Genomic DNA, 24,861 nt, shown 5'->3' on the forward strand with positions numbered 1-24,861 from the left:
CTGGGGTCGACTCATTCCCCGGGGAAGCTGCCTCCTTCCTGGATTGTCCTCCTCTTTTATTATTTCTTATCAGTGTCTGCATGGTTTTACTTTAAGTAGGATTAAATAGAAAATCAAAATACTTCCATTCTATTCTCCATAGGGCATCACTTTTATTTTTAAATTTTGTTTTGCAGTATAGCCAATGAACAATGTTGTGATAGGAGTCTAGAAAGATGGTGCTGATGAACCTGTGTGCAGGGCAGCAGTGGAGATGCAGACATAGAGAAGAGCCTTGTGGACACAGTGGGGGAAGGAGAGGGTGGGGTGAATTGAGAGAGTAGCATTGAAACATGTGTATTACCACACGTAGAAATAGATAGCCAGTGAGAATTTGCTGTATGATGCAGGGAGCTCAAATCCAGTGCGCTGTGATGACCTAGAGGGATGAGATGGGGTGGGAGGTGGGAAGGAGGTTCAAGAGGGAGGGAACATATGTATATCTATGGCTAATTCATCTTGATGTATGGCAGAAACCAACACAATATTGTAAGGCAGTTACCCTCCAAGTAAAAATAAATTAATTAATAATAAAAAAACAATGTGATAGTTTCAGGTGAACAGTGAAGGGGACTCAGCCATACATATTCATGTATCCATTCTCCCCCATACTCCCCTGCATAGGGCTCAACTAGTAGCACCTTGTTCCAAATTTTTTCTATGCAGCTTCAGACACGTGTCTAAATCTCTGTCTCCATTTTTCTTGTGATGACATGGGATTATATTATACCCACTCTTCTGCACTTCCCTTTTTTAACTTAATGTATCATTGCTCTGGTGAGAGTTCTTCTTTACTCTTTTTAAGGGTTGCATAGGGTTTGCCTGTTACCTATAGCATTAAAGAGTTGCCATTTGTTGAATATCTTGGTGGTTTAAATTGTTTTCTTTTTTGCTAACAGTGTTGTAATGGTCTTCTAAGGATCTTCCTGTTCTTCTGCTAGAGGTGGGAAGTGGTAAATAGGGGACTGTAACTGGGGGAGATGTGCACAGAATGTGGGGCGCCTTGGTGTGAGCTTTGCTCCTTGATTGTCACAGTGCTCATTTGCACTAGTGTGCTGCATATTGCTGAGCTTCGTGGAGACATGGATGCTTCAGGGCCAGGCGAACATCTGCAACACAGCTGAGTGACCCCTCCAGTGGTCCGCAGACTCAAACTTGACATCACTCTCTTAGGAAACCCCATTGATATTTCAGTGGCTCTCATGGCTCAGTGCTTATTGATAATAATACTAAGTAAAGTGACTACTTAACTGAGTGCAAACTATAGTGTAGGCCTTATACTACATTATTTAGGTCATTCTGTCATTCCCTATTTTTTTGGTACATGAGCTCAGTAAGCCCAAGAGAGGTTGAATAACTTGTTCAAGTTCATCTAGCTAATAAAGATAGAGTTGTGCACGATTTAAATATGGGTCTGCTTGACTTCAAAGTCTATTCTTAACATCTGTGGACCTCCGAGAGCACTTTTTCTTTTTGTAATAGGGGGCAGCAATTAGTATTTTAAAGTTTAATTATATACCAACCCACACCATGTGGAGCATAATTGCCAGAGCTCAAACCAGGATGCATGATCTAAAAGTGAATTTGTACACCGCTTTTTGGCGTGGAGGCAGTCTGGAATATAAACAACTTGGGTATTTTTTTTTTTTTTTAGTCAACTATATTGAGGTATATCTTTCATACAAAAAAAATGGACCCATTTCAAGTGTACATGATAGTGAATTTTGACAAATGTATGTGTCCCTGTAACCACTATCTTAGTCAACCTGTAGATCACCTCAGTCATCCTGAAAGTTCCTGTGCCCCTTTGCACATCAGTCCCTATCCTCCTCTGGCACCAGGTGACCTCTTAACTGCTCTTATGATCATATAAAATTGTTATGCTGAAATATGAAACTTCTAAGATATTTATAAATTTATTCAACAGATATTTATTGAGCACCTACTATGTGTCAGGCATAATTCTGACATGGAGGATTACAACAGTGAGCAAGCCAGACACAACCTCTGCCTTTGTGGAACCTCTGCTGGGTTCTGTCCCAGGGCTGGGAAGATCCCCTGGAGAAGGGAAAGGCTACCCACCCCAGTATTCTGGCCTGGAGAATTCCATGGAATGTATAGTCCATGGGGTTGCAAAGAGTCGGACACTATTGAGTGACTTTCACTTTTCACTGGGAAAATGGACAGTAACACATACATACAGTGTGTGTGTGTCAGCGGCCACATTTTTCTCTCTGTGGAGAAAAAGCAATAAAGGACATTATAGGGGTGGTCGTGGGCTGGTGCAGTTTTAAGTGGTGTATTCACTGAAGGCTTCAGGGGAAAGGTGATAATTTAGCATAGAACTGAGGACATGAGAGAGCAGACTATGCTTATATTCATCACTAAGGCAGAGGAAGCAGCAAGTGCAAAGACCCTGAGGTGGGTGTTCAGGGAGTAGTAAGATAGTAAGAGTGCTCAGTGGCTGTAGCAGAACACGGGAGGGGAGAGAAGTAGGAGCTGAGATCAGAGTGAAATGGGGAGGCCAGTATCATGTAAAGTCTTTATTAGTCAGTGTTCTCCAAAGAAACAGAACCAATAGGGCATATATGTAAAAAGATTTATTGTAAAGAATTAACTCATGCGATTATGGATGCCGACAAGTCCCAAGATCTGCAGTCTTGGGAGACAGAGGCTCAGGAGAGCTGATAGTGTGGTTCCCAGTCTAAAGGCCAGGGGCCTGGAGACCCAGGAAGTGCCGATGTTTCAGTTTGAGTCAAAGGCAGGGGAAAAAAAAAAACCATTGTTGCAGTTTGAAGGCAGTTGGGCAGAAGGAATTCCTTCTTATTCAGGGGAATTCTGTATTATTTTTGTTTTTTGCAGGCCTTCAAGTGATTGAGTGAGGCCCACCCACATTAGGGAGGGCAGTCTGCTTTACTCAGTCTAAAGATTTGAATGTTCCACTCGTCCAGGACATCCTCAGAGAAACACTCAGCGTAATGTTTGACCGAATATCTGGGACTGCTATGACACAAAAAATTAACCATCTGCTGTATACCTGAAACTAATACAGCATTGTAAATAACTATACCCTAATAAAAATTAAAATAAATAAAATTAGCCATCATAGTTCTTATAGACCCTTATAAAGATTTTGGTTTCTGTTTGGAGTAAGATGGGAAGTCATTGGAGGGTTTTGAGCTAGGGAGGGATATGATCTGACTTAGGTTTTGAAAGGATCATTCTGGCTGCCGTTTTGAGAATCACACTGTCTGAAGGTGAGGGTGAAGGCAGGGACCAGTTGGGAGCTATTGTGGTAATCCAGGTATGGGGCCTGGACTAGTATGGCAATGGGATTGGTTAGAAGTGATCAGATTCTGGGCACATTTTAAGGAAAAGCTACCAGGATTTGCTGACAGATTGGCTGTAAATTTAGGAAGAAAGATCTCAAAGATGACTTCAAAGTTTTTGACCTGAGTAACTGGAAGGATAGAGTTGCTGTTTACTGAAACAGGGCAGATGTGGGAGGACAGACTGGGTGTGAGAGAAGACCAGGTTTTATCCTGTGTTTAATTTGAGATGCTAATAGACATCCATGTGGAGAGGTCAAGTAGGCTGTTAGGTATGTAAGTTTAGAGTTCAGACAAGGCTGTGGGCTTGAGAGAGAAATCTGGGAGGCATGAACATGTAGAAGAAGCCATGAGATTAAATGAGATTACTTTAGAGAATAAATGTAGATGGTGAAGAAAAGGGTTTGGAAACAGCCCTGGACAGTCCACATCAAGGTTTGTGGGTCAAGATGGTGAGGAGGAACCAGCCAGAGAGAGAGAATAAGCGGCCAGAGAACTCTGGAAAGTGTGGGATCCTGGGAACCGACGGAAGTGTCTTAGAGGAAGTGCCCATCAGCGGCACTGGACGTTGCTGATGGACCATGGAAGAGAAAGCCTGAGAATCAATCATCGGATTTCGCAACGTGGTTTATTTATCAGTTAGTCTCTGGTATAAAGGAAAGAAAACACAAGGGGTTTGGGCTTAGACAGACCTAGGTGTGAGTTCCTGTTCTGTCATTGTCTGGGTTTATCTACTTGGGTCCTCTGAAAGCAGACCCCAGGACAGAATTATATGTGTGAGAAATTTATGGGCAGGATCCTGTGAAAGAGAGGCTACAGGTCTGCCACTGGTAAAGAATGGAAAAGAGAGGTTTGCGCAGACGATGACGCACTGCAGTGCATTTCTGAGGATTCTGCCGGACTGACGGGCTGCTCCTGAGGGACAATGGCCCGTTAAAGGAGACTCTCTACCACTGGCTGACAGTGCCCCTGAAACATGCCCACTGTAGAGATCTTGGGCAAATCATTTCATTGTTGGAAGCTTCAGCCTCCTTATCTGTAAAATGGGCATAACTTCTATGATGTTTTTTGAAGAGTAATGGGATATTATATGGAATATTATGTGTCATAAACTTTAATTCTCTTTTCTTATACTATTTGTTATTATCTAATTCTCCTGGTTAAGGAGTTATTGAAAACATTCTTTTCTGATTATTTGGTAGTAAAACCAATGATATTTTCTTCCTGTTTGCTGATGGCTCTTTTAGTCCTTAACAGTTTCTTTCCCTCTCTTCCTCACTAACCCCTCCCCCAACCCCATGTTGTTTTGGGGTTTTTTTCCTGTCTTTTCCTCCATTTTTAGGGGTGGGAGGAGTTGAGTCATTATGTTGTAATTATCTTGGAATTTAAGTTGCTCAGGAACACTGTAGTTTGATTGTTAATGAGCACTTGGTTTGTTCTTTGAATATGAATTATGGCGAACAAGACCTCCTGGAAGGTATATCCAAAAGAAGAAAATCCTAGTCCTGCCTGTGGTGTGAGACTCGCTTAGTGTTTCTAGAAAGGCCAAGGGGCTTTGACTGTTCTTGACAGCCCCTGCCCACTGAACTGCTCCCCAGGTCCTCACAGTTGGCTCCTACCTTTCCTCCTGCCCTTGACAGCAATGATAGACCTTATGCCTAGGCCAGGCTCCTCCCTCAGACTTTATTCCAAGGTGACAGCATGGAGGAGAATTCTCCTTGTGACTGGACCAGGCAGTTTCACCAGGTAACAGTTAAAAACCCTGGGTTGTGGTTCTCCTAGCCTGGATTTTCTTTCTGAAGTTTTTTTTTTTTTTTTTTGCAGCTTATGCTGATGTACAGTCTCTCATGGATGATTCCCAAGTTTTTCTAGGGAGAGCAAGGTCATAAGGCAGGGAGGCAGGGTCCCCAGGCTGAGTTAATAAATAGGGGTAATTGCTGTACATCAGGGAGAGTGGAATTGATACCTGGAAGAACCAAGGTCAGAACAACTTGAAGAAGAGAATCAGTAAAATGAGTTAGGTGACTGTAGGCTAGTTATTTCAACTCGTTGAGTCTCAGTTTCGTCATCTGTAAAATGGGGTAGTAGAAAAATTTACTTTTCTGGAGGGGTATTGGGAGAAACTCTTGTGAAGGATAAAGGGGAGAAGGAGCAGGAGTGACAAGGAGAGTCTTTAGCTCATGATGCAGGTCTGACACCAGTGAAGAAAGGAAAGAAATCCACTCAGTGAGAAATAAATGTAATTTTTAAAATTGTCGTTATCAAGTTAACTGCTGTTGAGTGTTCCCATGACCTCTTGTGCGTGGTGACTATTAACTGTTATGGGGGGGCAGTACTGCCGTCCCCCAGCTGAGGAGACCGAGGCATGCTGTCTGCCACTGAGCTTTCCACCGGGGAGACGAGTACCGTTCAGTGACGAGAGCCAGGGAGTCATGTAGCATTTTTAACAGCTTTACTGAAGTCTAATTCACCCACGTAGAGTGTACACTACAAAGGTTTTTAGTGTAGTCAGAGTTCTGCAAGCTCCACCACATTCATTTTAGGACATCTTCATCACCTCACAAAGATGCCCTGAGCCCACTAGCAGTCACTCCCTACTTCACCCCAGGTCACCCTTGTAAGGGTCGCTCTAGGCAACTGCTAGTCTATCTCTCTAGATTTCCCTATTCTGAACGTCTCATAGGAATGAATTCACACAGTATGTGGTCTCTTGTGACGAGCTTTTTTCACTTGCATGATATTTTCAAGGTTCATCCATGTTGTAGCATGGATCAGGACTTCATTCTTTTTTCTTGCCAAATACTATTCCACCGAGTGGATATGCCACGTGTTATTTTTCCATTCACAGGCCGAAGAATATTTGAGTTGTTTCCACTTTTTGGCTATTATAAGTAAGGCTGCTATGAGCGTGCTTTTAGTTCTCTTGGGTATAAACATATGAGTAGAATTGCTAAAGTCCTGTGATAACTGTTGAACTTTTTGAAGATCTGCCAAACTTTTCCACAGGGACTGCACATTTCATATTCTCCCCAGTAGTACTGAAGGACTCTAATTGCTCCATCTCCTTGCCAGGACTTGTTGTTGTTGTCGTTTTGTCATTATTACCATCTAAGTGGGTAGGAAGTGATGTCTCGCTGCAGTTTTGACTTGCATTTCCCTGATGTTAGTGATGTTGAGTATTTTTTGTGTGTGTGCTTGTTTGCCATTTGTGCATCTTTAGAAGAATGTCTGTTCAGGTCCTGTGCTCATTTAAATTGTGTTGTTTGTACTTTTATGTTGAGGTGTAGGAGATCTTTATATGTTCTGAGTACTAGACTTTTATTAGATATATGACTTTCATCTCTTTAATTATAAAAAGAGTACACATTAATGTAACGATTCAAGTCCTACAGAAAAGTAAAAAGTTTCTTTATTGCTCCTCAAGGATTCTTCCCTGAAGTAACTTGTTGGTAAGTTTAATAAATATCCTACCAGATTTTAAAAGGTGCACACACACACACATATTCAGTTTACAGAAGTGGGATTAAGTTTCTGCCATCCGCAGTGCCACAGCTTGTTTATTTATTTATTTATTTTCGGCTCAACAGAACCTTCCGTACATCTTTTCATGGTGATCTCATTGTTTCTGTGCGTACAGAGAAACACCATCTTGAGACGGGTGTAACACAGATGAGGAAACTCGGAATCAGAAAGTTACGTAATTTGCTCAGGGTCACAGATTAGTAAGCAGGGGGGTCATGGCTCACATCGAGTCTGTCTGTTTCCACGCCCCTGTTCTTGCCACACTATGGCCTTGCTTTCTGGGCTGCTAACCAGAACCCTCCTCCCTCCTCCTTGCTCTGCGGCCCCTCTCTCTAGCTGCTGTATCGCTCTGGGGATCTTGAACCAGGGAGAGTGTGTCTCAAGTGCATATCCTTGGACATACTGATAATACCCTTTTCTCACACAGCTCGCACACATACAGACCTTTAGTGATGGTGAAAGGAAAAAAAAATCAGAAGAGACCGCCTGAATGACTTCACTTGGGTGGGAGCAGCCATCAGCTGCACTTGAGCAACTGCAGCTGCTTCTCTGGCCCCTTTCGTGGCCACTGCCTGCTCTCACTGCTGCTCTCCAGGGTTGCTCATTCCTTTATTTGGCTGGTGGATGTCCAGTCCATTGTTTGTCTCCCCTTCCAGGCCTGGCGAGCCTCCGTGCAGTTATGGGATGCCCCCTTTCTCCTCACCCAGCCTGTGGGTCTTTAGAAACGCCTTCTACTATTCAGACCCCAAGTGTGTGGAATGGTAGCTCCCTCCCTGCACAGATGTTCCGTTTGGAGAAAGTGCAGTCAGGAATCAGCGGAGCATGCGCTGAGCAGAAAGCGCCATCAGCACCTATGCAGAACTGCGCCTGAAAGGACAGGTTCCTTCTCCCCCGCCCCCCTGTCGTCCACCCTGTGTGTGCTGCACCTGCTCACAGGACCCGGTTGGCTGCCCGAGGTCATCACTGTCCCACGGCCGACCCCTAGGGACCCCCTCCTCCTTTCTCCCCACTGTGTTTAGGCTCGCCGGGGAGCTGGAGGAGTAGCAGTGAACTCTGTCTAAGCAGGTCTCGGTGAAGGAGCGTCCGCGTCACTGCAGCTGCTAAGAAATAGTAGCTTAGGTTTGTCTAGCACCAGCAGGGAGGCCTGAGATTCACGAGTGAGGCTGCACTGGGCTCAGATCCCAAGTCTTCCAGGAACCTGTGTGGCCTTGGGCAGGTTACTCAATCTGTCTAAGCCTCCGTTTTTCTAATCTTCAGAAACCAGGTAATAAGATCAGTAATGTCACAGGAACGATGCAGAAGTTGACTCAGTGAGTGCACAAAGCATGCGTCCCCTCAGAGCCCGGCACGTGGAAAGAGCTCTGCAAATGTTTGTCAGTGTTACTCTGATTGAAGGGGAGCAGATGGCACTGGAGCCAGAGGGCTAGGCAGTTATCAGGGAGCCCTTACTGTCCTCATAGTAAGGCTCCTCATTCTCTGCTGGTCTTGCTTCATTTTCTTCGTAGCACTTAGGTGTCGGTTTACAGATTTGCAGGTGCCCTCTCTCTCCTTTACTCGAGTGTGACTTGGTGGTGCTTCATCTGTTTTGTCCCGTGCTATATCCCTAGCTCTGGGGACAGGACCTAGCATGTAGTAAGGACAGTAATGGCCCAGGGTGCCCGCTGCTGTGCCAGGTGCTATTTGTACATGAACTACGATATTCATAACAGTCTTCAGAGGTAGGTGTATTATTTCCCCTATTCATACCTGAGGATGCCGAGTCGTAGGGGAAGGGAGTTGTCTGCACCCAGTGTCACGGTGATGAGGAGAAGGACAGGCATCTTTCTCAGACCCTGGGCCTGTGGCCACTAGGCTCTGATCGCTCAGTGGGAAACTTCACTGTTATTTTTATTACTAATCTGACGAACAGCTTTTAAAATAGTCAATACCCATGTATGCAGAATTCCTCAATGATCATCTCTCATTTGTTCCTGACTGTGGAAAAAGAAGAGTAACATTTTTATTACTCCTCCCACGCTGCCCCCATTTATAGGTAAGGAAACAACAGATAGTGTTTATTGGGCATGTCCCCGTGACCAGCACATTTAGTAACTCTCTTAATCCTTGCAACAGTCTCATTAACTTAGTGGTATTATATACATTTGATAGATGGGAACACTGAGGCAAAGAAATGAAATGCTTGCCCAGGGCCATACGGCTAAGCAGTGATAGATCTGGGGCCTCAAACCCTGGTTGTGTGGCTTCAGAGACTGTTCTTGTGAATGCTTCCTTGTGATCTGGGGAGGAAAAACTAATTGTGCACAGGTACCCAGCCTCGAAGTGGCAGAGCTGGGGGTGGAAATCAGCCTTGGCCACCACACCTGTGTTATCCTGTACGTGAGAGCAGAAGGCAGAGTTACCTCCATGAATCCCTGAACTTGGATTTCCAACCTTTGGGTGACAGGGAAGGAGAAAACGAGTGACTTCATCTTGATCACTCAGCTGGGAGTGTGGAGCTGTGACCCCTGACCTCAGCTTCCTCTCTTTCCATCATGCTGGGCTGTATTTCAGGATGGCATGTCTGCTTAGCCAGGCCTCGGTCACAGGACAGGCCTTTGAAAGCAGGTGCCTAGTTATATGTCCTCAGAAAAATCGATGGTACTGCTGATGGTAGAAGTCTTTCCAAAGTGTGTGTATGATTTTCTTTGGGCTAGAAGGACACCGCATGTTTTTATGAGACACGTTAGTGCCTGTTAGACTGGCTGGTGAGCTGTGGGCGGGGTGCCGTATGCAGTGGGGGGTGGCTAGGAGAGAGGGGAGGGAGAATCATGTCCCTAGGAGTGTAGGAAGTCTGGCAGTACTACACAAACAAACACATTTCCTTCAGGGCCAGCAGCCCCACAACATCGGGCAGCGCCCACCAGCGAACAGTAAAACAGGGCCTGTGACTGCTGCTGACTGCGGGCCGATGCTGCCGTGTGGGGAGGCGACCCATCACGGAGACGGGCATCAGGGCTTCTCTCGGTGGAGCCGTCAGAGACGTGTTTACGCAGGCTGTTTGTTCCCTGGAAGTGCGAGTCCCTTCTTCTCCCTCAGCCTGTCCCAGGCTTCTGAAACCCAGCTCCTGTCTCCTGGGGCCCCCATGCCCACCCTCCTCTCTTCCCATCCTGTCCTCCGGCGGCCCACCAGCTGGTCAGTAGCCTAAGCTGCTAGTGACTCAATCCTCTGCTCTCTCTCTGACTGCTCACATACTGTGGTCCCCCAGCTTTGGAGATTCTGCAGTTGGAATAGGAAAGCAGCTGCACTGTGTGTGCTGGAGTGTGTGCACACTGCGGTGTGCTGAGCCCGTGCCACCGTCATCTCATTTAATCCTTGCTCCCGCCCTCTTAGTAATATTCTTACTCCTACTCTACACACGAGGAGACTGAGTCTACAGAAGTCCAACAGCGTGCTCACGGTTCTGAAGCTAACAAGTGGCAAAGCAGGGATGCCAGCTTAGGTCTTCCTGGCTCTGAAGCACATCATTTCTACCTTTTTAAGTCCCCCCTAAGTGACCAAGGCAATTTTTTTTTTTTACCACAATTGCCACACCGAGCATAGCTTCCTCTGATGTACCTCTGGTGAGTGTCTTTGCACATGTCCCATTCTCGTTGAAGCCATAGGAAGTATCGTTTCAGTATCTGCTGTGTGAGTGGCTAGCGGGGCATGCCCCTCAGCTTATTGTTATGGGAACACACTCAAGGAGTTCTGCAGGAAGGCCCCCATCCAGGATGTTCCTGGAAGACCCGCCTGGTGGGGTTTGTACAAACAAAGCGTGACCCTGCCAGCTCAGCTGAAGCCCTGCCTTATGCTGGGAGGGTCTCTGACCCCAGCGGAAAAGGCTGCTCTCTTCATCACTCACCCGGGAGGCTGCTGCAGGCTAGTCGTGAGCTCTCTGTCCGCCTGCCAAGAGGCTTCTGGGCAGACTCTTGCCTTATGCTTAGATCTGGTTGGTACCTTGGTTTCTGCACAAAATCCAAGTCTGATCTCACTTCTGCTTTACTCATGCATCTGTGATATTCTGTGTTGGTCTTAGAAACAGTCTACTCTTTTTTTTTTTTTTTTTTTTAATTGTAGTGTGATATACATAGGACGTTCCTGTAGCTCAAGTGGTGAAGAATCTGCCTGCAATGCAGGAGACCAGGTTCAATCCCTGGGTCGGGAAGGTCCTCTGGAGAAGGGAATGGCAATCCACTCCAGTATTCTTGCCTTAAAAATCTACCATTTCAGTTATTTTTAAATGTACAGTTCAGTGGTATTACGTACATTTACACTACTGTACAATCTCCAGAACTCTTTTTGTCTTGTGAAACTGAAACTTTGTACCCATTAAAAGCAACAGCCCCCATTCCCAGATCCCCCAGGTCCCTGGTAATTGCTGTGTTATTTTCTGTGTCTGTGAATTTAACTATACCAGGTGACATCATATAAGTAGAATCATGTAATATTTGTCCTGTTACTGCTGCTGCTGCTGCTAAGTCGCTTCAGTCATGTCCGACTCTTTGTGACCCCATAGACGGCAGCCCACCAGGCTCCCGCATCCCTGGGATTCTCCAGGCAAGAACACTGGAGTGGGTTACCATTTCCTTCTCCAATGCATGAAAGTGAAAAGTGAAAGTGAAGTCGCTCAGTTGTGTCCGACCCTCAGCGACCCCATGGACCGCAGCCTACCAGGCTCCTCCATCCATGGGATTTTCCAGGCGAGAGTACTGGAGTGGGTTACCATTGCCTTCTGTTGAGTCTAGCTTATATCATTTAGCATAATCTTTTCAAGGTTTATACATGTTATAGCAGAATTCTCTTGCCTTTTTAAGGCTGAGTCATATTCCACTGAGTGTATCTACCCAGTGTAAATGTCCATTCATCCGTCAGTGGATCTGCTAAGTCAGAAAGCGGCATCGAAGGGCCTGCCTACTAGTCTTGCCCCTGCTAGACTCACCGGCCTCCTCTCTGGTTGTAGTCCTTCTCCTCTGCTTTCTGTGCTGCAGCCACGCTGCCTTTTTTCAGTTCCCCAAGAGCAGGACCCTCCTCACCTGGAATAAGGCCTTTATTTTACATGGACCATTTGCTCTGGTGGGAATGACCTTTGCCTAGCTTCTCCACTCTTACTCATCTGAACTTAAATATACCTTAAGTATCGTCACATTTTCTTCTGGAGTCCCACAGGAGAGTGTGGTCAGCCCCCTGCTTATTATTTTCATAGAGCTCTTCATGTCTTTATCATGGTTCTTACCGCTGTAACTTATTGATTAACTGTGCATGTGTTTGTTTAATGACTGCCTTCCTTGTCAGACTGTGAACTCACTCTGACATAGTGGATGGAACACAGCAGGTGCCCAGTAAATAGCTACTGAATGAAACTGTAAACTAAGTGAATGAATTAATATCAGAAAGAGAAATGTTAAAGTACTAATCAGATCTCAAAAAAATCATCTTACGGGAACCTAGGTTGTTTGCCCTGTGATTTCTCATTTGATAAAAACCTTGAGTAAACTCTTCATTATTTGGAGGTACCTCTGTAGTTGCCCTCGGGCTTTCCATGGGGGCTCAGTGGTAAAGACTCCAGCTGCCAGTGCAGGTGACGCAGGTTCCATCCCTGGGTTGGGAAGATCCTCTGGAGGAGGAAATGGCAACCCACTCCAGTATTCTTGCCTGGAAAATCCCATGCCTGGTGGGCTATAGTGCATGGGGTCATGAAAAGTCAGACACGACTGAGCACGCACGCACACACTATAGTTACCAAACATGAACAGCAGTAGCCACAAAGGCAACTTAGGTTTTCTGGTTGTTTATTTCCTACCATGCTTTGTACCGTTCACTTTCCGTGTGTTATCTCGCCTATCCTCATAAGAACTCTGAAAGGGGCTTTCTGTTTGTTTATTTTCAGTCCCTTTTTCCAGATGAGAGGACCAGGGCTCAGAGAGTTTAAATCGCTTACTTAAGGTCACTCAGCCAGTACCTGGCAGGTGCAGAAGTGGAGGGGTGTCAGGGGTGGTTGGAGCACCTTCCTCTCTGCTAGCACCCTTCCCCTCATTAATAGAGAGAACTCAGTTTCTCTCTGTTTTATAAATGGGGTGTCTGCCTTGATTTTCTTTGAATCCAGAGTTTTCTGACTAAAGAAGCATTTGAAAACCCCAGGTCTTCAGAACAAATGCGATGCCCCTTTTTCAGCCTCACGCCTGTCTCCTACCGTGCTTCTGCCTGGAGTGCCCTGTCTTCTGCAGCCAGTGAGTCGCTATGCATCTCTAGGGCACTTCCCAAACCTCACAGCAGAATGAGCTGTGCTCTCCATGTGCTCCTTCCTCCTGCAGAAAGCCTGTCCCTCCATCCCAGCAGTGCTCTTCCTCAGCAGTGGTTGACGAGTCTGTCTGCGCTGCTGGACTGGGCCTCTGGAGAAGTTGGACCAGGCCTCCCTCATCTCTGGCGCTCCTCAGCCCGGCCCAGGATCTGGCAGTGAACCCTGGGGCCCCCGCCAATGCTTGATGAGTGAATGCAGGCCAAGTGCAGAGCGGGTGCTCAGAACCAACTGGCTGAGCCGAGAGCCTGAAATACAACTAGCCTGAGCTCACAGAACCTCGTGAATGCGAGATGGAGATGATCAGATGTATTAATCACTGGTTTGGAAAGGCATTACAATATTTCCATAATAGAGTATGTTTCTTTTCTAAAACAGATGTGCCCTCGTTGTTTCATGAGGAAGTAATTAAGTGTGTTTGATTAAAACATTCATAGACGCTATCATTTATTCAAGGCTACTACTATATGCTGCTGTCTTTACTGGCGCTTTATATGCATCATGTTTGCTTCTCCCAATCCCCTGGACAAGGTGTTTTCATAATCTTTGCTTCAGAGATGAAGAAACTGAGGTGGAGAGAGATTGAGTAGCTTGCCCGCTTCTGAGTCAGCTTCTGAGTGATAGATGCAGGAATAAAACATGTCTGACTGTACTTCAGAACCGAGCCTTTCCATCACCCTGACTGCTTCCGATCTTGTAATTCTGGATTCGTTCAGCTCAGCACCACCCGGAACCAGCATGCAGATGACTCTCTTCCTCTCAGCACTTCCTGTGCCTGGCATCCCCTCCCCCTCCTCCCTTCTCCCTCGCACCCTCACTGTACTCCCCCACACACCCTCACTGTACCCCCCACACCCTCACTGTACCCCCCACCCTCACTGTACCCCCCCCCACTTTCTTAGATTATTGCCTCTGTATTTGCATCCTGAAACTGACATATTTTTGTCAATGTCAATAATTAAATACTACAATGTGTGGAAACTGGTTTCAATAGTGTAATAGTGTCACATTTTCATTAATCAATATAAAAATATTTTATTAAGGCCAAATTACATATATTAGGATTTTGTTTTCTTTATGTAGTCATTTACTCTCAAGATTTTTTGAGTCCCAATTTGTATAGTTCTGAACATGTGATTTTTTTTTTTCCCCTCCATGTAAAATATAAGTGTAGTAAAAAAAACAGTTGGTTAGATACATTTTTTAATTTTTTTAAAGATTGTCTAAAAAGCAAGCTATTTCAAGTTATATATGAAATGTTAGATTGAAATACTTCTCTGTAGAGAAGTTTAAGAGGTTTCTTACAGACTTAGATTCATTTATTTTCTGCCCCTCCTAGTGTTTCAGCAGGATTAAGCTTTTTGAATCAGCGGATCAAGTTTTAATTTTCCTGTTCCTTCCTTATACTGACATATGCTTTGGCAGAACAAAAAAGAGACCTAAACATGTCAGCATGATTTTTGTTCAATGAATTAAAAACCATAAAAGTAACAAGATCTGATCCAAATCCCTAAACTCCTGACATGGTGGTTTTGTCCTTTTCAGTCCCAAGATTCATATTACTGACTTTGAAAAAAGCTTTCTGCCTGGAAGCAGAAGGAATGGCAGCAGCACATAATTTATTTGAAATAGACTGCAAGAGGTAGGCAGCCTGGAGTAGCAGGAGGAATGCAGGCTGGAAGGTCTGGATGTGAATCCCAGTTGTGTCACTGAAGCCCGCAGGCGGGTTACTTAGTGCCTGCGTACCTCAGTTTCCTCATTGGAAAGTGGGGGTTTTAGAATCTAGTTTGATGTGTTGTTGTGAGGTTCAGTGAGGGAATAAAGTACTCACCTAGCACTGAGGGGTTTAATACTGGTAGGAGTCAGGATTATTTTCATTTTGAGAATATTTTGAGAATTTGAGAATTTTGTGAATTCAAATAGCTGGATCCGGAAGGATTTATTTATCACTCAGCTGCCCACTTTATCTTCACGGCTTGTCCTGGCTCAAAATCCTTTCATTTTTTTTCTCATCCTATCAGAGAAAACGTACTAGGTAAATGCACTAAATCTTTAACTCCTATTTGTCACTGTTTCACATGGAACACTTATACCCAGGATTTGGGATTATCCTTCATAAGCCAGAATCATGTTGACTTAAGGGTCAGGAACCATATGCCAGTGATGTCCAGGATTCAGGAGGCAGAGCATTTTTTCATACTAAGACTATTGGCCTTTGAAGCAGGCCAGCATAGATTTGGCTTTGTGTAAGATACCAAACTTTTTCATCCGTAAGATGGAGTTTGTGATCTTATAAGACCCTCTATGATGCGGCTTTCCAGCCTCTTTTCTTGTTACTCCCTTCTTTGTTATCTGTGGTCCATTTGGTTCCTCATATGACCACAGTCTCCTGGTAACCTAAAGCCTTTGTGCATGCTTTTTCTTCCTCCTGGAAATCCCTACCAATACTGGCAACTTGCATGTATTTTTTAGATCCTTGTGGGCTATTAGTCGAGATAGGATGAGCAGTGCTGTAGTAACAAGCAGTCCCCCAAATCTCCATGCCTCAAACAGCAGAAACATTTCTTGTTCACGCCACGTGGGGCACTGTTCACCATTGTCTCTCTGGGACCCAAACTGACGGAAGTTCCCTCTCAACCTGCGCTGCAGCCAGCAGGGACAGATGTGGTAGAGCGCATGTGGGCTCATAAGGCGACACCCATTCTGCTCACATCTCATCAGCCAAAGCAAGTGGTGCAGCCACACCAAACTTCAGAGGGGAGGGGAATGCATTCCTGCTGGAAGGAATCAGGATCAGAATACCAGTGAACAAACCTAATGCCAGCCGCACTCAGGTATTTTTTTCTCAGGAAAGTCTTCCCTCCCTCTACTGACCCCTCCCCAAACACAGACATGCTGTGTTGTAAGTCTCTTTACTTAGCGCTCTGCCTAGCTAAGCTCCCTGGGAGCAGGACAGAGGTCTGTCACCTTCATCATAGCACACTTGGTACAACCAGCACGCTGGTCCTCACAGGTAGTAGTGTGCACACGACCAAGAAACCACGGCAGGACAAACGTGTTGGCCTTTGTGATGATTAAGTGTAAAACAGGAATAATAACTGCTTCATACAGTTGTGAGGGTCAGCTTACAAAAAGTTCTAGAGTGCCTGTCCCAGGGATTTATAATAGGCCTTCAGTGTGCTCACTGTTGTTATTATGATAAGGATATTAATAGTTAAAATAACTGACATTTATTAAGCATTTTTAATATGCCAGACACTCTCATGGGTACTTTATGGAAGTTAAATGGTACAGTATTCTCATGTGTTGTGTCTGGGTCAGTGCTAAAGGGATTCACAAGTAATTTGTCATGATAATAGTTAAGATTCTGAAGGTTACTATTTATTTGTTTTGGATGATTTAGAGGTATAGAGATGGTGCTGTTTCTGTAGCATCTCATTCATTGGCATTGCTTTCTTTAGTTGGAGAGAAAGGGGTGGAATTACAGCTAATAGTTGCTTTCTTTTAAAATGTGCCAGGGTCAGTGCTAAACAAGTGACACAGACCATCCCATAATCTTCACACCACCCCTTTAAGTCAGGTACTGACAATCCCTTTATACAGATGGGAACTCTGAGGAAGGGAAGTCAGTTATGCATCCAGTAAGAGGCATGGCGAGGATTTAACTTCAGGGCTGCCTAGACTCTCTGGCTCATAATTTTAAGCAGCACACTTACTGTCCTCAGTTATCTCATCAGGAACCTTCCTTGACCCTGAACATCCTCCTGGGTGTGTGTCAGGAATTTGAAGATCTTCCACTGATGGAGAGTACGGTTATAAACTGCTGAGCTAGTGCATAAAGTGATGTTGAATTCTTGGCAGGCAGTTCATACATGGGATGATTTTATTGAACTGTTTTTTTTGTCTTTTATCAGAGTAACCCGGGAGCACAGAGAAATGCTGGTGAAGCTGGCTAAACAGAACACGAACAAGGCCAAAGACTCTTTACGGAAGGTTCGTACCAACGCAATAAATAAGGTGAAGAAATCAAAGGACAAGGCCTCCGAGGACACCATTAGGCTCATAGAGAAACAGGTACCGTTGCCAACGATGTCATGTTTACGTATCTGACCCAGAAAATCATTGTTCACATCTGAAGTGAAGAAAATGAGAACAGAGTACCCCCAGTTCTTTCACTGACATGATTGCCATTGGCTGAGTCTGTCTTGGGCCTGGCCCTGCGCTGGACCCTGGGAATACAGAGGAGGGGAGGAAGCTACTGACCATACTGTGTTCTAGGCTCTAACCTGAGCATTTTACGACACTTAATTCATCCTCATCACTGCAAAGTGAGGTGGGTGGGTGGTGAGGAAACTGAGGTTCACAGGAGGGAGGTAACTTGCCCAAGGTCACGCTGCTGGTAAATGGTAGCCACAGGATCCAAACCCAGCAGACTGATCTCAGAGCCTCTCCTCTGAGAGCTCTCCTGTCTGTGCTTGGTTGTCTGGGTGCTGAGAGGTGAGGACCTGGCCCTGTTTTTAGTGTGTTGAGTAAGCGCACTTGAACAAGTCTTAAAGGAGCAACTGGAGTGAAACAGAGACAAGGGGGAATGGTTAACAGCATGTACAAAGGTGTGGTGATGGAAAGGAGCACTGTTCAATGAGACAACTGTGGCTTCGACCCAGGATGACACAGAAGGGCAGAGATGACAGTGGCCAGTTCATTGCAGGTCTCCTATACCAGGTTGAGGAGTTTGAACTTTAACATGTCCAGAGGTTCCCATGTTGGCTCTGCATCTTTATTGGTCATTGTGGCCACACTGATGCTGCATAGCATACTACCTCGAAATTCAGTGATGTATATTTCAAGCATTTTCTTATTCCTGTCCCTGTGGGTCAGCTGGGAGGTAGCTGTTCTAAGCTGAGCTCAATGTGGCTCAGCCACTGGGACTTCCCAGGTGGCGCTAGTGGTAAAGAACCTGCCTGCCAATGCAGGAGATGCAAGAGATGCAGGTTCGATCCCTGGGTTGGGGAGATCTCCTGGAGAAGGAAATAGCAACACACTCCAGTATTCTTGCCTGGAGAATCCCATGAACAGCTGGCAAGCTATAGTCCGTAGCATTGCACAGAGTCGGACACAACTGAAGTGAGTTAGCATGCACCTTCTCAGATCTTGGATGGGGCTCAAATTGGCTCTACATCTCTCTCAATCTTCTGGAGTCAACAGGCTTCACAGGGCATCTTTTCATGGCAACAGCAGATGGCAAGAACATAAGCCACTCAAGTACATTTTAAGCACCCGCTCTTTTCACATCCCACTGGCCAAGCAAACCTTACGTGCCAAGCCCAGTATCACTGTGGAGGGAAAGTATATATGTTCATGGAGGTCTAGGGGTGGGGGTGAATACTTGTTGAGCAATAATCTAATCTGTCACGGCATTAGTCACTTGAGGAGCTAACAAAAATATGGTTATATGGGGACCCTGCTCCCAGAGATTCAGTCAGTGAGTCAGGGGTGGGGCCTAGGGTTCTGCATTTTAAAATGCTCCCCAGGTGATTCTGATGCAGTGACTCCCTTGAATGATTATATTTTCAGACAGCAGAGCTTCACACTTGTGTTTGAAGATTGACTATGGTGGCTGGGTGGAAACCAGATTGTAAGAGGCATAACTGAAATTGGGAGGCTGCTGCAGGAATCCAGCCAGGAAATGATGATGGCCTGAACTTGCGTGGTACCCATGTAATTAAGACAGATAGATTAAAAGAAAAGACAGAAAGATGATTTACCAGTATTGGGGAGACAGTATGTTTAGCTTATAAACATTATAAGGGGCTTTCCCAAAGCCTCCATCATCCACGATAAAAGCATTATGTTACGAAGATTGAACAGGAGTGTGGGCGGGATAGGGCATAAAGAGGGAAGATGGGGAGGCCAGAAGAGTCGTTAGGGGGTCATAAGGACCCCCTAAATTGACTATTCCTTCCTCTTAGACTAACAGAATGCTAGTCATAGAGCAGGCCCAACAGTTACTCAGGGAAGAATTTTAGATGAATGTCTGGGCGTCCTACCTTTTCTGATTCAGTAGGTCTGCATAGGAATGTGTATTTTTGAAAGGCTCCCCAGACAAGGAAAAACAGAAAAGGTAGTGACCGGAAGCATGGCAGTGCACCCCTGTAATGGCACCGGGGTTAGAAAGAGGTTGTTCTACACTTGATGTCATGTGACCCTGGGCAAGTGACTTGACTTCTTGGAGTCTGTTTCTTCTGTGAAAAGGGCTTTGGAATTCCTGCTGTGAAGGGATACCCTGGGGATGCTAGAAGCACCGTGAGAGTGTCTGACTCTGAGCCCCTCAGGGCTCCCTTCATGCCCTCTCTGTGGCCTCCTCTTTCCTTGCATTAGCTCAGAGACTCGTAAACTGGCCTGGCCTTTGCTGGGCACTCACCAGGCCTTGTAAGAGTCCAGCTGGGCCAGCTCCTTGTCCACCTCCCAGGGGGTTTCATCGCTCTAGCAGACACTTGGCCTTTCCGTTGCTTTCCGGTGGTGAGCCTGTAACCTCTGACGCCCTTCAGGTACTCTCTCAGCAAGTCTGGGCCTCTGCCTCAGGGACCAGAGCCCATGCTCCTTGGAAAAGGAAGAACAATCACATGACTGGCACTTATTTTTTTTAAATGTTTTCTTTACTTGTGCTTAAAAAAAATTATTCAAGTAATGTTAATTTATAACACTGTTTGTTCCATGTATACATTATTCTACAACATTCTTTTTCAACTTCTGTATACCCTACAGTGTGTTCATCAGCAGAAGTTTAGTTTCCATCCATCACCATGCACATTGACCCCTCCTTTAACCCTTTTGCACTCCCCTCACATGTTTGGTGTAGGCCTTCAGGGTGATCTCTGTAAACATATGGAATATTACAAGAAAAAAGGTCATGCTATATATAGTATTACATGATACATCCAGGGCAATAATCTTTATTATTTAAGATATTATCACTTAAATATTAGCTCTTACCATTGTTGTTAATAACTTTAATTACTGTCGTATGGTTAAAAGTTTGGGTAAGAAAATATTCAGGAGACAGCCATGTGCACACTTCATTTTGTTCATTTTTCCCCAGTCGAAGGCATCAATCTGGAGTTTTAGGTGTGCTTTTTTATTGTTGTTATTTATTAATTTTTTAAAATAAGCAAGATAGGAACTGATTGCTGCTTTATCAAAAAGCTTTTAAAAATGTATTTTTAAATTTTGTTTCTGATCATCAAAGCAGTGTAGTAGGCTCCTTGTAGAAAATGTAGAGAATTCAGAAGACTTTAAAAATGGGGAAAATTCACCCTATAGTCTTGGATTTGGGGATGTTTCTCCTTTTCCCCCTTTTTAAACTACTTAGTTAAAAAAAATATTTGGTAGTTTACTTAATAACATATCCTTTATTTGTTATATTTATTTTTCAGTTTTTTGACCATGTTGGGCAACATGTGATATCTTAGGTCCCTGACCAGGGATCACACCCACGCCCCCTGCATTGGCAGTGTGGAGTCGTAACCTCTGGACTGCCAGGGAAACTTGGAAACTTAACTACATAGCTTTTAACGTGATCAAACAACTTTCTATCCAGTTTTTTATTTTCTGTTTAGCATTAAGATTATTAGCATTTTCTTCTTCTTCTTAAAAAACTCTTTGTAAACAGCCACACTCTGATGGTTGCAAAATAGTCCCTCTTGTGGTTATACCGTAATTCACTTTCATAAGCCCTCTTTTTGGACATTTAGTTTGTTTAAACTTTTTTGTTATTATAAATAAGGTTGCAGTGAATGTTTTTATACATAGATCTTTGTTGAGTTGACTTCCCTAGGATAGAGTCTCATGTGTGGAATTATAGCACAAAGAAAATGCATATTTTTAAGGCTCTCAGTTTGTACTGTCTAAATCACTTGCAGGGTGTTTAGAAAATGTGTATTTTAAAAATTCTTGGCCTTTTCTAATCCTTGACATTTGAACCTAACATTTTTGATGTGAACTTAAAAGTGTTGCTTACCTTGGAAGTATTGCTTTTATTTCCACATTCCACAGAAAAGATTTATTCTTTCTATAAATCCATAAACCTTGCTAGAGGATAATATACCTATACATTTCTGATTTATCGACTTAGGGATTTATCCAAAATAAGTTATCAAGAATCTTATCTACAGAGTTGTCCGTTGATGTATTATGTAGAAAAGAAAACTGGGGAGAATTCCGTGGTGGTCCAGTGGTTAGGGCTCCATGCTTCCCCCACAGGGGACACAGGTTCGATCCCTAGTCACGGAGCTAAGATCACACACGCCGTGTGGTGCAGCTGGAAAAACAGCAACAACAACCTGAAAACTGTCAAAATTTCTGATAGTAGTAAAATAGCTTGTTTTAGATCCATTCACTGGACTTTATATATAGACATAAAAACACTTACAGCCACAGTTAATTTTTTATTATAAGTTTTACATACGTGAACAGGTTGGCAGTTTATTTACTTCAGAATATTAATGGTCACTTGGATTATGAACAATTGTAATTTTATTCTTTGTGAAATTTCTTTTTTAAAACCTTTTCCAAAATTTTTTTGAGGTCAGATTTTTTAAAAAGCGTTTCATCTTTGGTATACAGGAATAAAAGGGTTCAGTGGTATGTTCTCTCCACGCAGTCATGTCTCACCCCTACCTCTTCCCCACAGCCTTCCCAGCCCCCAGCCCTGGCCAGCTCTGTTGAACAAGGATCAAGGTCTTCCCCCTCGGGACTCTTGACATCTGCCAGCCTGCTGTCCCACCTTTGCTTCAGTTTGCTACAAGTGGGTCTGCTGAACAAAAAAGCACTTGGCAGAAACCACCAGTAAATTTAGCCAAGGTCCTTTCACTGCTCCCTTTTTCTGAGAAACAGAGCCGTTCTGAAGTGAAGCTGGGTGCTAGTGGGGCTGAAGGGCTCCTAGCAGACTGTGCGGGCGGGCAGGCAGGCAGGCAGGCTGGGCTGAGTGAGGCACTGCCCGGGAGACACCCCCCACGGCGCTGTGGGTGTTCCGAGCTGTGCTACCCAGGTCTGCCCCACGGTGTACTCTGTGCTCTTACCACCCCCCTTTTCTGTCTCTACCTTTCATTTTCTTGAACGTATAAGGAGCCAACATTGATGATGACGGTCATGACCATGACAGTGATGGCACTGATGATGTTATCATCTTTTTGAGGCAGCATATTGTAATGGAAAGAGCTCTTGCTGTGGAGACTGACTTGAATTCAAATCCTAGCTCTTTCACATCTCAGCTTTTAAGGTCAGCAAATGGCTTCACCTTTCTGAGCCTCTGTTTCTTCTTCTGTAAAGTGGGAACAGTAATGCCTGTCTCACAGGATTTGGCAAGAGGACCAAATGACACAGCATACTTAAAAGCAGCTAGTGTGCTGGCTGGTCTTCAGTAGCCATTTGTGCTATTTGTCCATCCTGCTCCTCTCCCAACCTTGTGACTTTGACTGTGGGACAGGGATGGATGGTTTTAATGAGTCTAGCACAGCCTCCTTTGAATGAAGAAGGGTTAGGCCAGGTGCTGTGAAGTAATGCGTGTAAAGTTTTTAGCCCAGCGTTTGGCTCTTAGTAAATAGATGCTGCTGTTCGTATCCTTGTTATTTTCATTAATTGATTAAATTAAAAAGAAGTCAGAAAGTGATAGTAAAAATCAGAGTAACACAAGCAACATTTGCATAGCAAATAACGTTTAAACACACTTGCATATTCATGATCTCATTTAACCCTCACAATTCCTTTCTGAGGGAGGGACTCACATCCACATTGAAGAGATGAGGAAACTGAGACTCAGGGTGGGGAAATGACTGGCACCCTGTCGCCCCACTGAGAGCTGAAGCCAGAACCGTGTTACCAGCTGGTTCCTCCAGGTGCCCTTCCTCCCCTCAGTCCCAGCCTCTGTCCTCAGACACCATCTTTCCAGAGGAGGCTTGCAGCCCTCGTTCCTGGCTGCCTCAGGCTACCAGCACACGGGTGCTGGAGTGCTGCTGGGCACCACGCCACACCCCACACAAGGAGGCTGCTCAGAGTGGGGGCACAGGAAGCCTCTCAGGGGCTTGTGCCAGCTGAGCGAGGATTCCAGGCAGCCACTCTGAGCTGGTCCTGTTCGGAGTGCCCAGCAGCCCCAGCAGCTTTGCTCTCCCCTCTTCCAAAATGTGCAGCTGCTGCTATGGTAAGAGTCTGGCTGTCTCCCTGCCTGGGACCAATTGCTCCAAATCCTTTTTAGTTGCTGTCCTTTCCAGGGCATTTATTTCCCAGTTCCTGGCCAAGGTCTGTGGTCTGCAAATAAAGATGTCAAACAGCCGCTGTGCTGCTGAGCTCACAGAACTGGGTACCACACTGCCCCCTTCAAAGCTTCCTGCCTGAGGTCTCTTTTAGACATGGGACTGGAGGCTTGCAACACTTACTCAGTTGTATTGTTTCTTTTTTCGTTCTTAGAGGGAGTTTGTGTTTCCTACAGAAAATGTGGAGGATACAGAAAAGCACAGAAAACCAATAATTATTCATTTAGAAAATATTTCCTGAGCACTTGCTATGGACTAAGTTTTATGCTGAATGTGACAGATACCGACATGAATAATACATTTCCTGTCTTCCCATCACTAAAAGATAATCACTAGTAATATTTTGACACATTTTCTTCCAGTTTTTAAATATATTTGAGATCATTTCTTCTATGTATATACACATTTTGTATTCTTTTTTCTTGAATTCAAGGGTAACATGGGCATGTTTCCATGATGTTATAAATAATATCTTGAAACATTATTTCTTTTTCTCTGATTACAAAAGCAGTCCATGCTTGTTATAAAACAGACATGTCAGAACTGTATACTGGAATGTTATTTGTATTTATACCCTCTCCATGAGAAGTAGACAGTCTTAACCCTTTTTAATGACTATATGTATTCAATTACATATACTATCATTTTAAGTTTTCTTATTTTTGATTATAAGCTTTGATAAATATCTTTGCATGTAGAACTTAAGGACATTTTCTCAGATTCTATTCATGTGATAATTTCCCAGTTGAGAGAGTTTGGGGTTAAAAATGATATGAACACTTGCATCAATTTGAATTCCTATCCATGATATATGAGTTCATCCATTTCACCACAGCTCTGGTATTGACTATTATAATTAAAAACCGCAACATCAAATTTTGTTAACTGTGATAACTAAATTATATCTTGGTTTAATTTGCATTTCTTCAGTGTCTATTGAATTTCCCATGTTTGTTAACCAGATGTACTTCATCTTTTTTCAAGATTTTTTTTTCTGCTTGTTTATTGGGATCTTAATATTCTCCTTATCAATTGGTATGAGGGCCTTATATAGCAGAGTGTCTGAAGTGTAGGAAATTCTAGAGTTTCATTAAGGGACAGATTAGACTGACTTTTCTATACTGTTATAATTGTTAACTATTTCGGGGCTCTGCAGTCAGACTACCCAGGATTAAATTCTTGTCATTGCTACTTTACAGCTATGGATCCTGAACAAATGATTTTAACTGCCTCAGTTTCCTCATCTGTGAAATGGGAACATGACACTGTCTCATGGTGTCTATTTCTTCCTGTCCAGAGTCAGTAAGAGTATGTATACAAAGTTCTTAGTTCCGTGCCTGGCTGGGATGCA

General features: G+C 44.3%; 1 protein-coding gene across 2 annotated transcripts in view; it reads left to right on the forward strand.

Annotated features, from left to right (window-relative positions):
- The window catches only part of MRRF (mitochondrial ribosome recycling factor), a 65,285-nt gene that overhangs the window by 29,469 nt on the left and 10,955 nt on the right, over positions 1–24,861 (forward strand). For both annotated transcript variants that reach the window (XM_070799206.1, XM_019970769.2), the window contains exon 6: positions 17,118–17,277. In XM_070799206.1, coding sequence (XP_070655307.1) covers positions 17,118–17,277 — 160 coding nt within the window. The remainder of the gene's footprint in view (positions 1–17,117; positions 17,278–24,861) is intronic.

The sequence above is a fragment of the Bos indicus genome, chromosome 11 (assembly GCF_029378745.1).
Source record: "Bos indicus isolate NIAB-ARS_2022 breed Sahiwal x Tharparkar chromosome 11, NIAB-ARS_B.indTharparkar_mat_pri_1.0, whole genome shotgun sequence".
Taxonomy (NCBI): Eukaryota; Metazoa; Chordata; class Mammalia; order Artiodactyla; family Bovidae; genus Bos; species Bos indicus.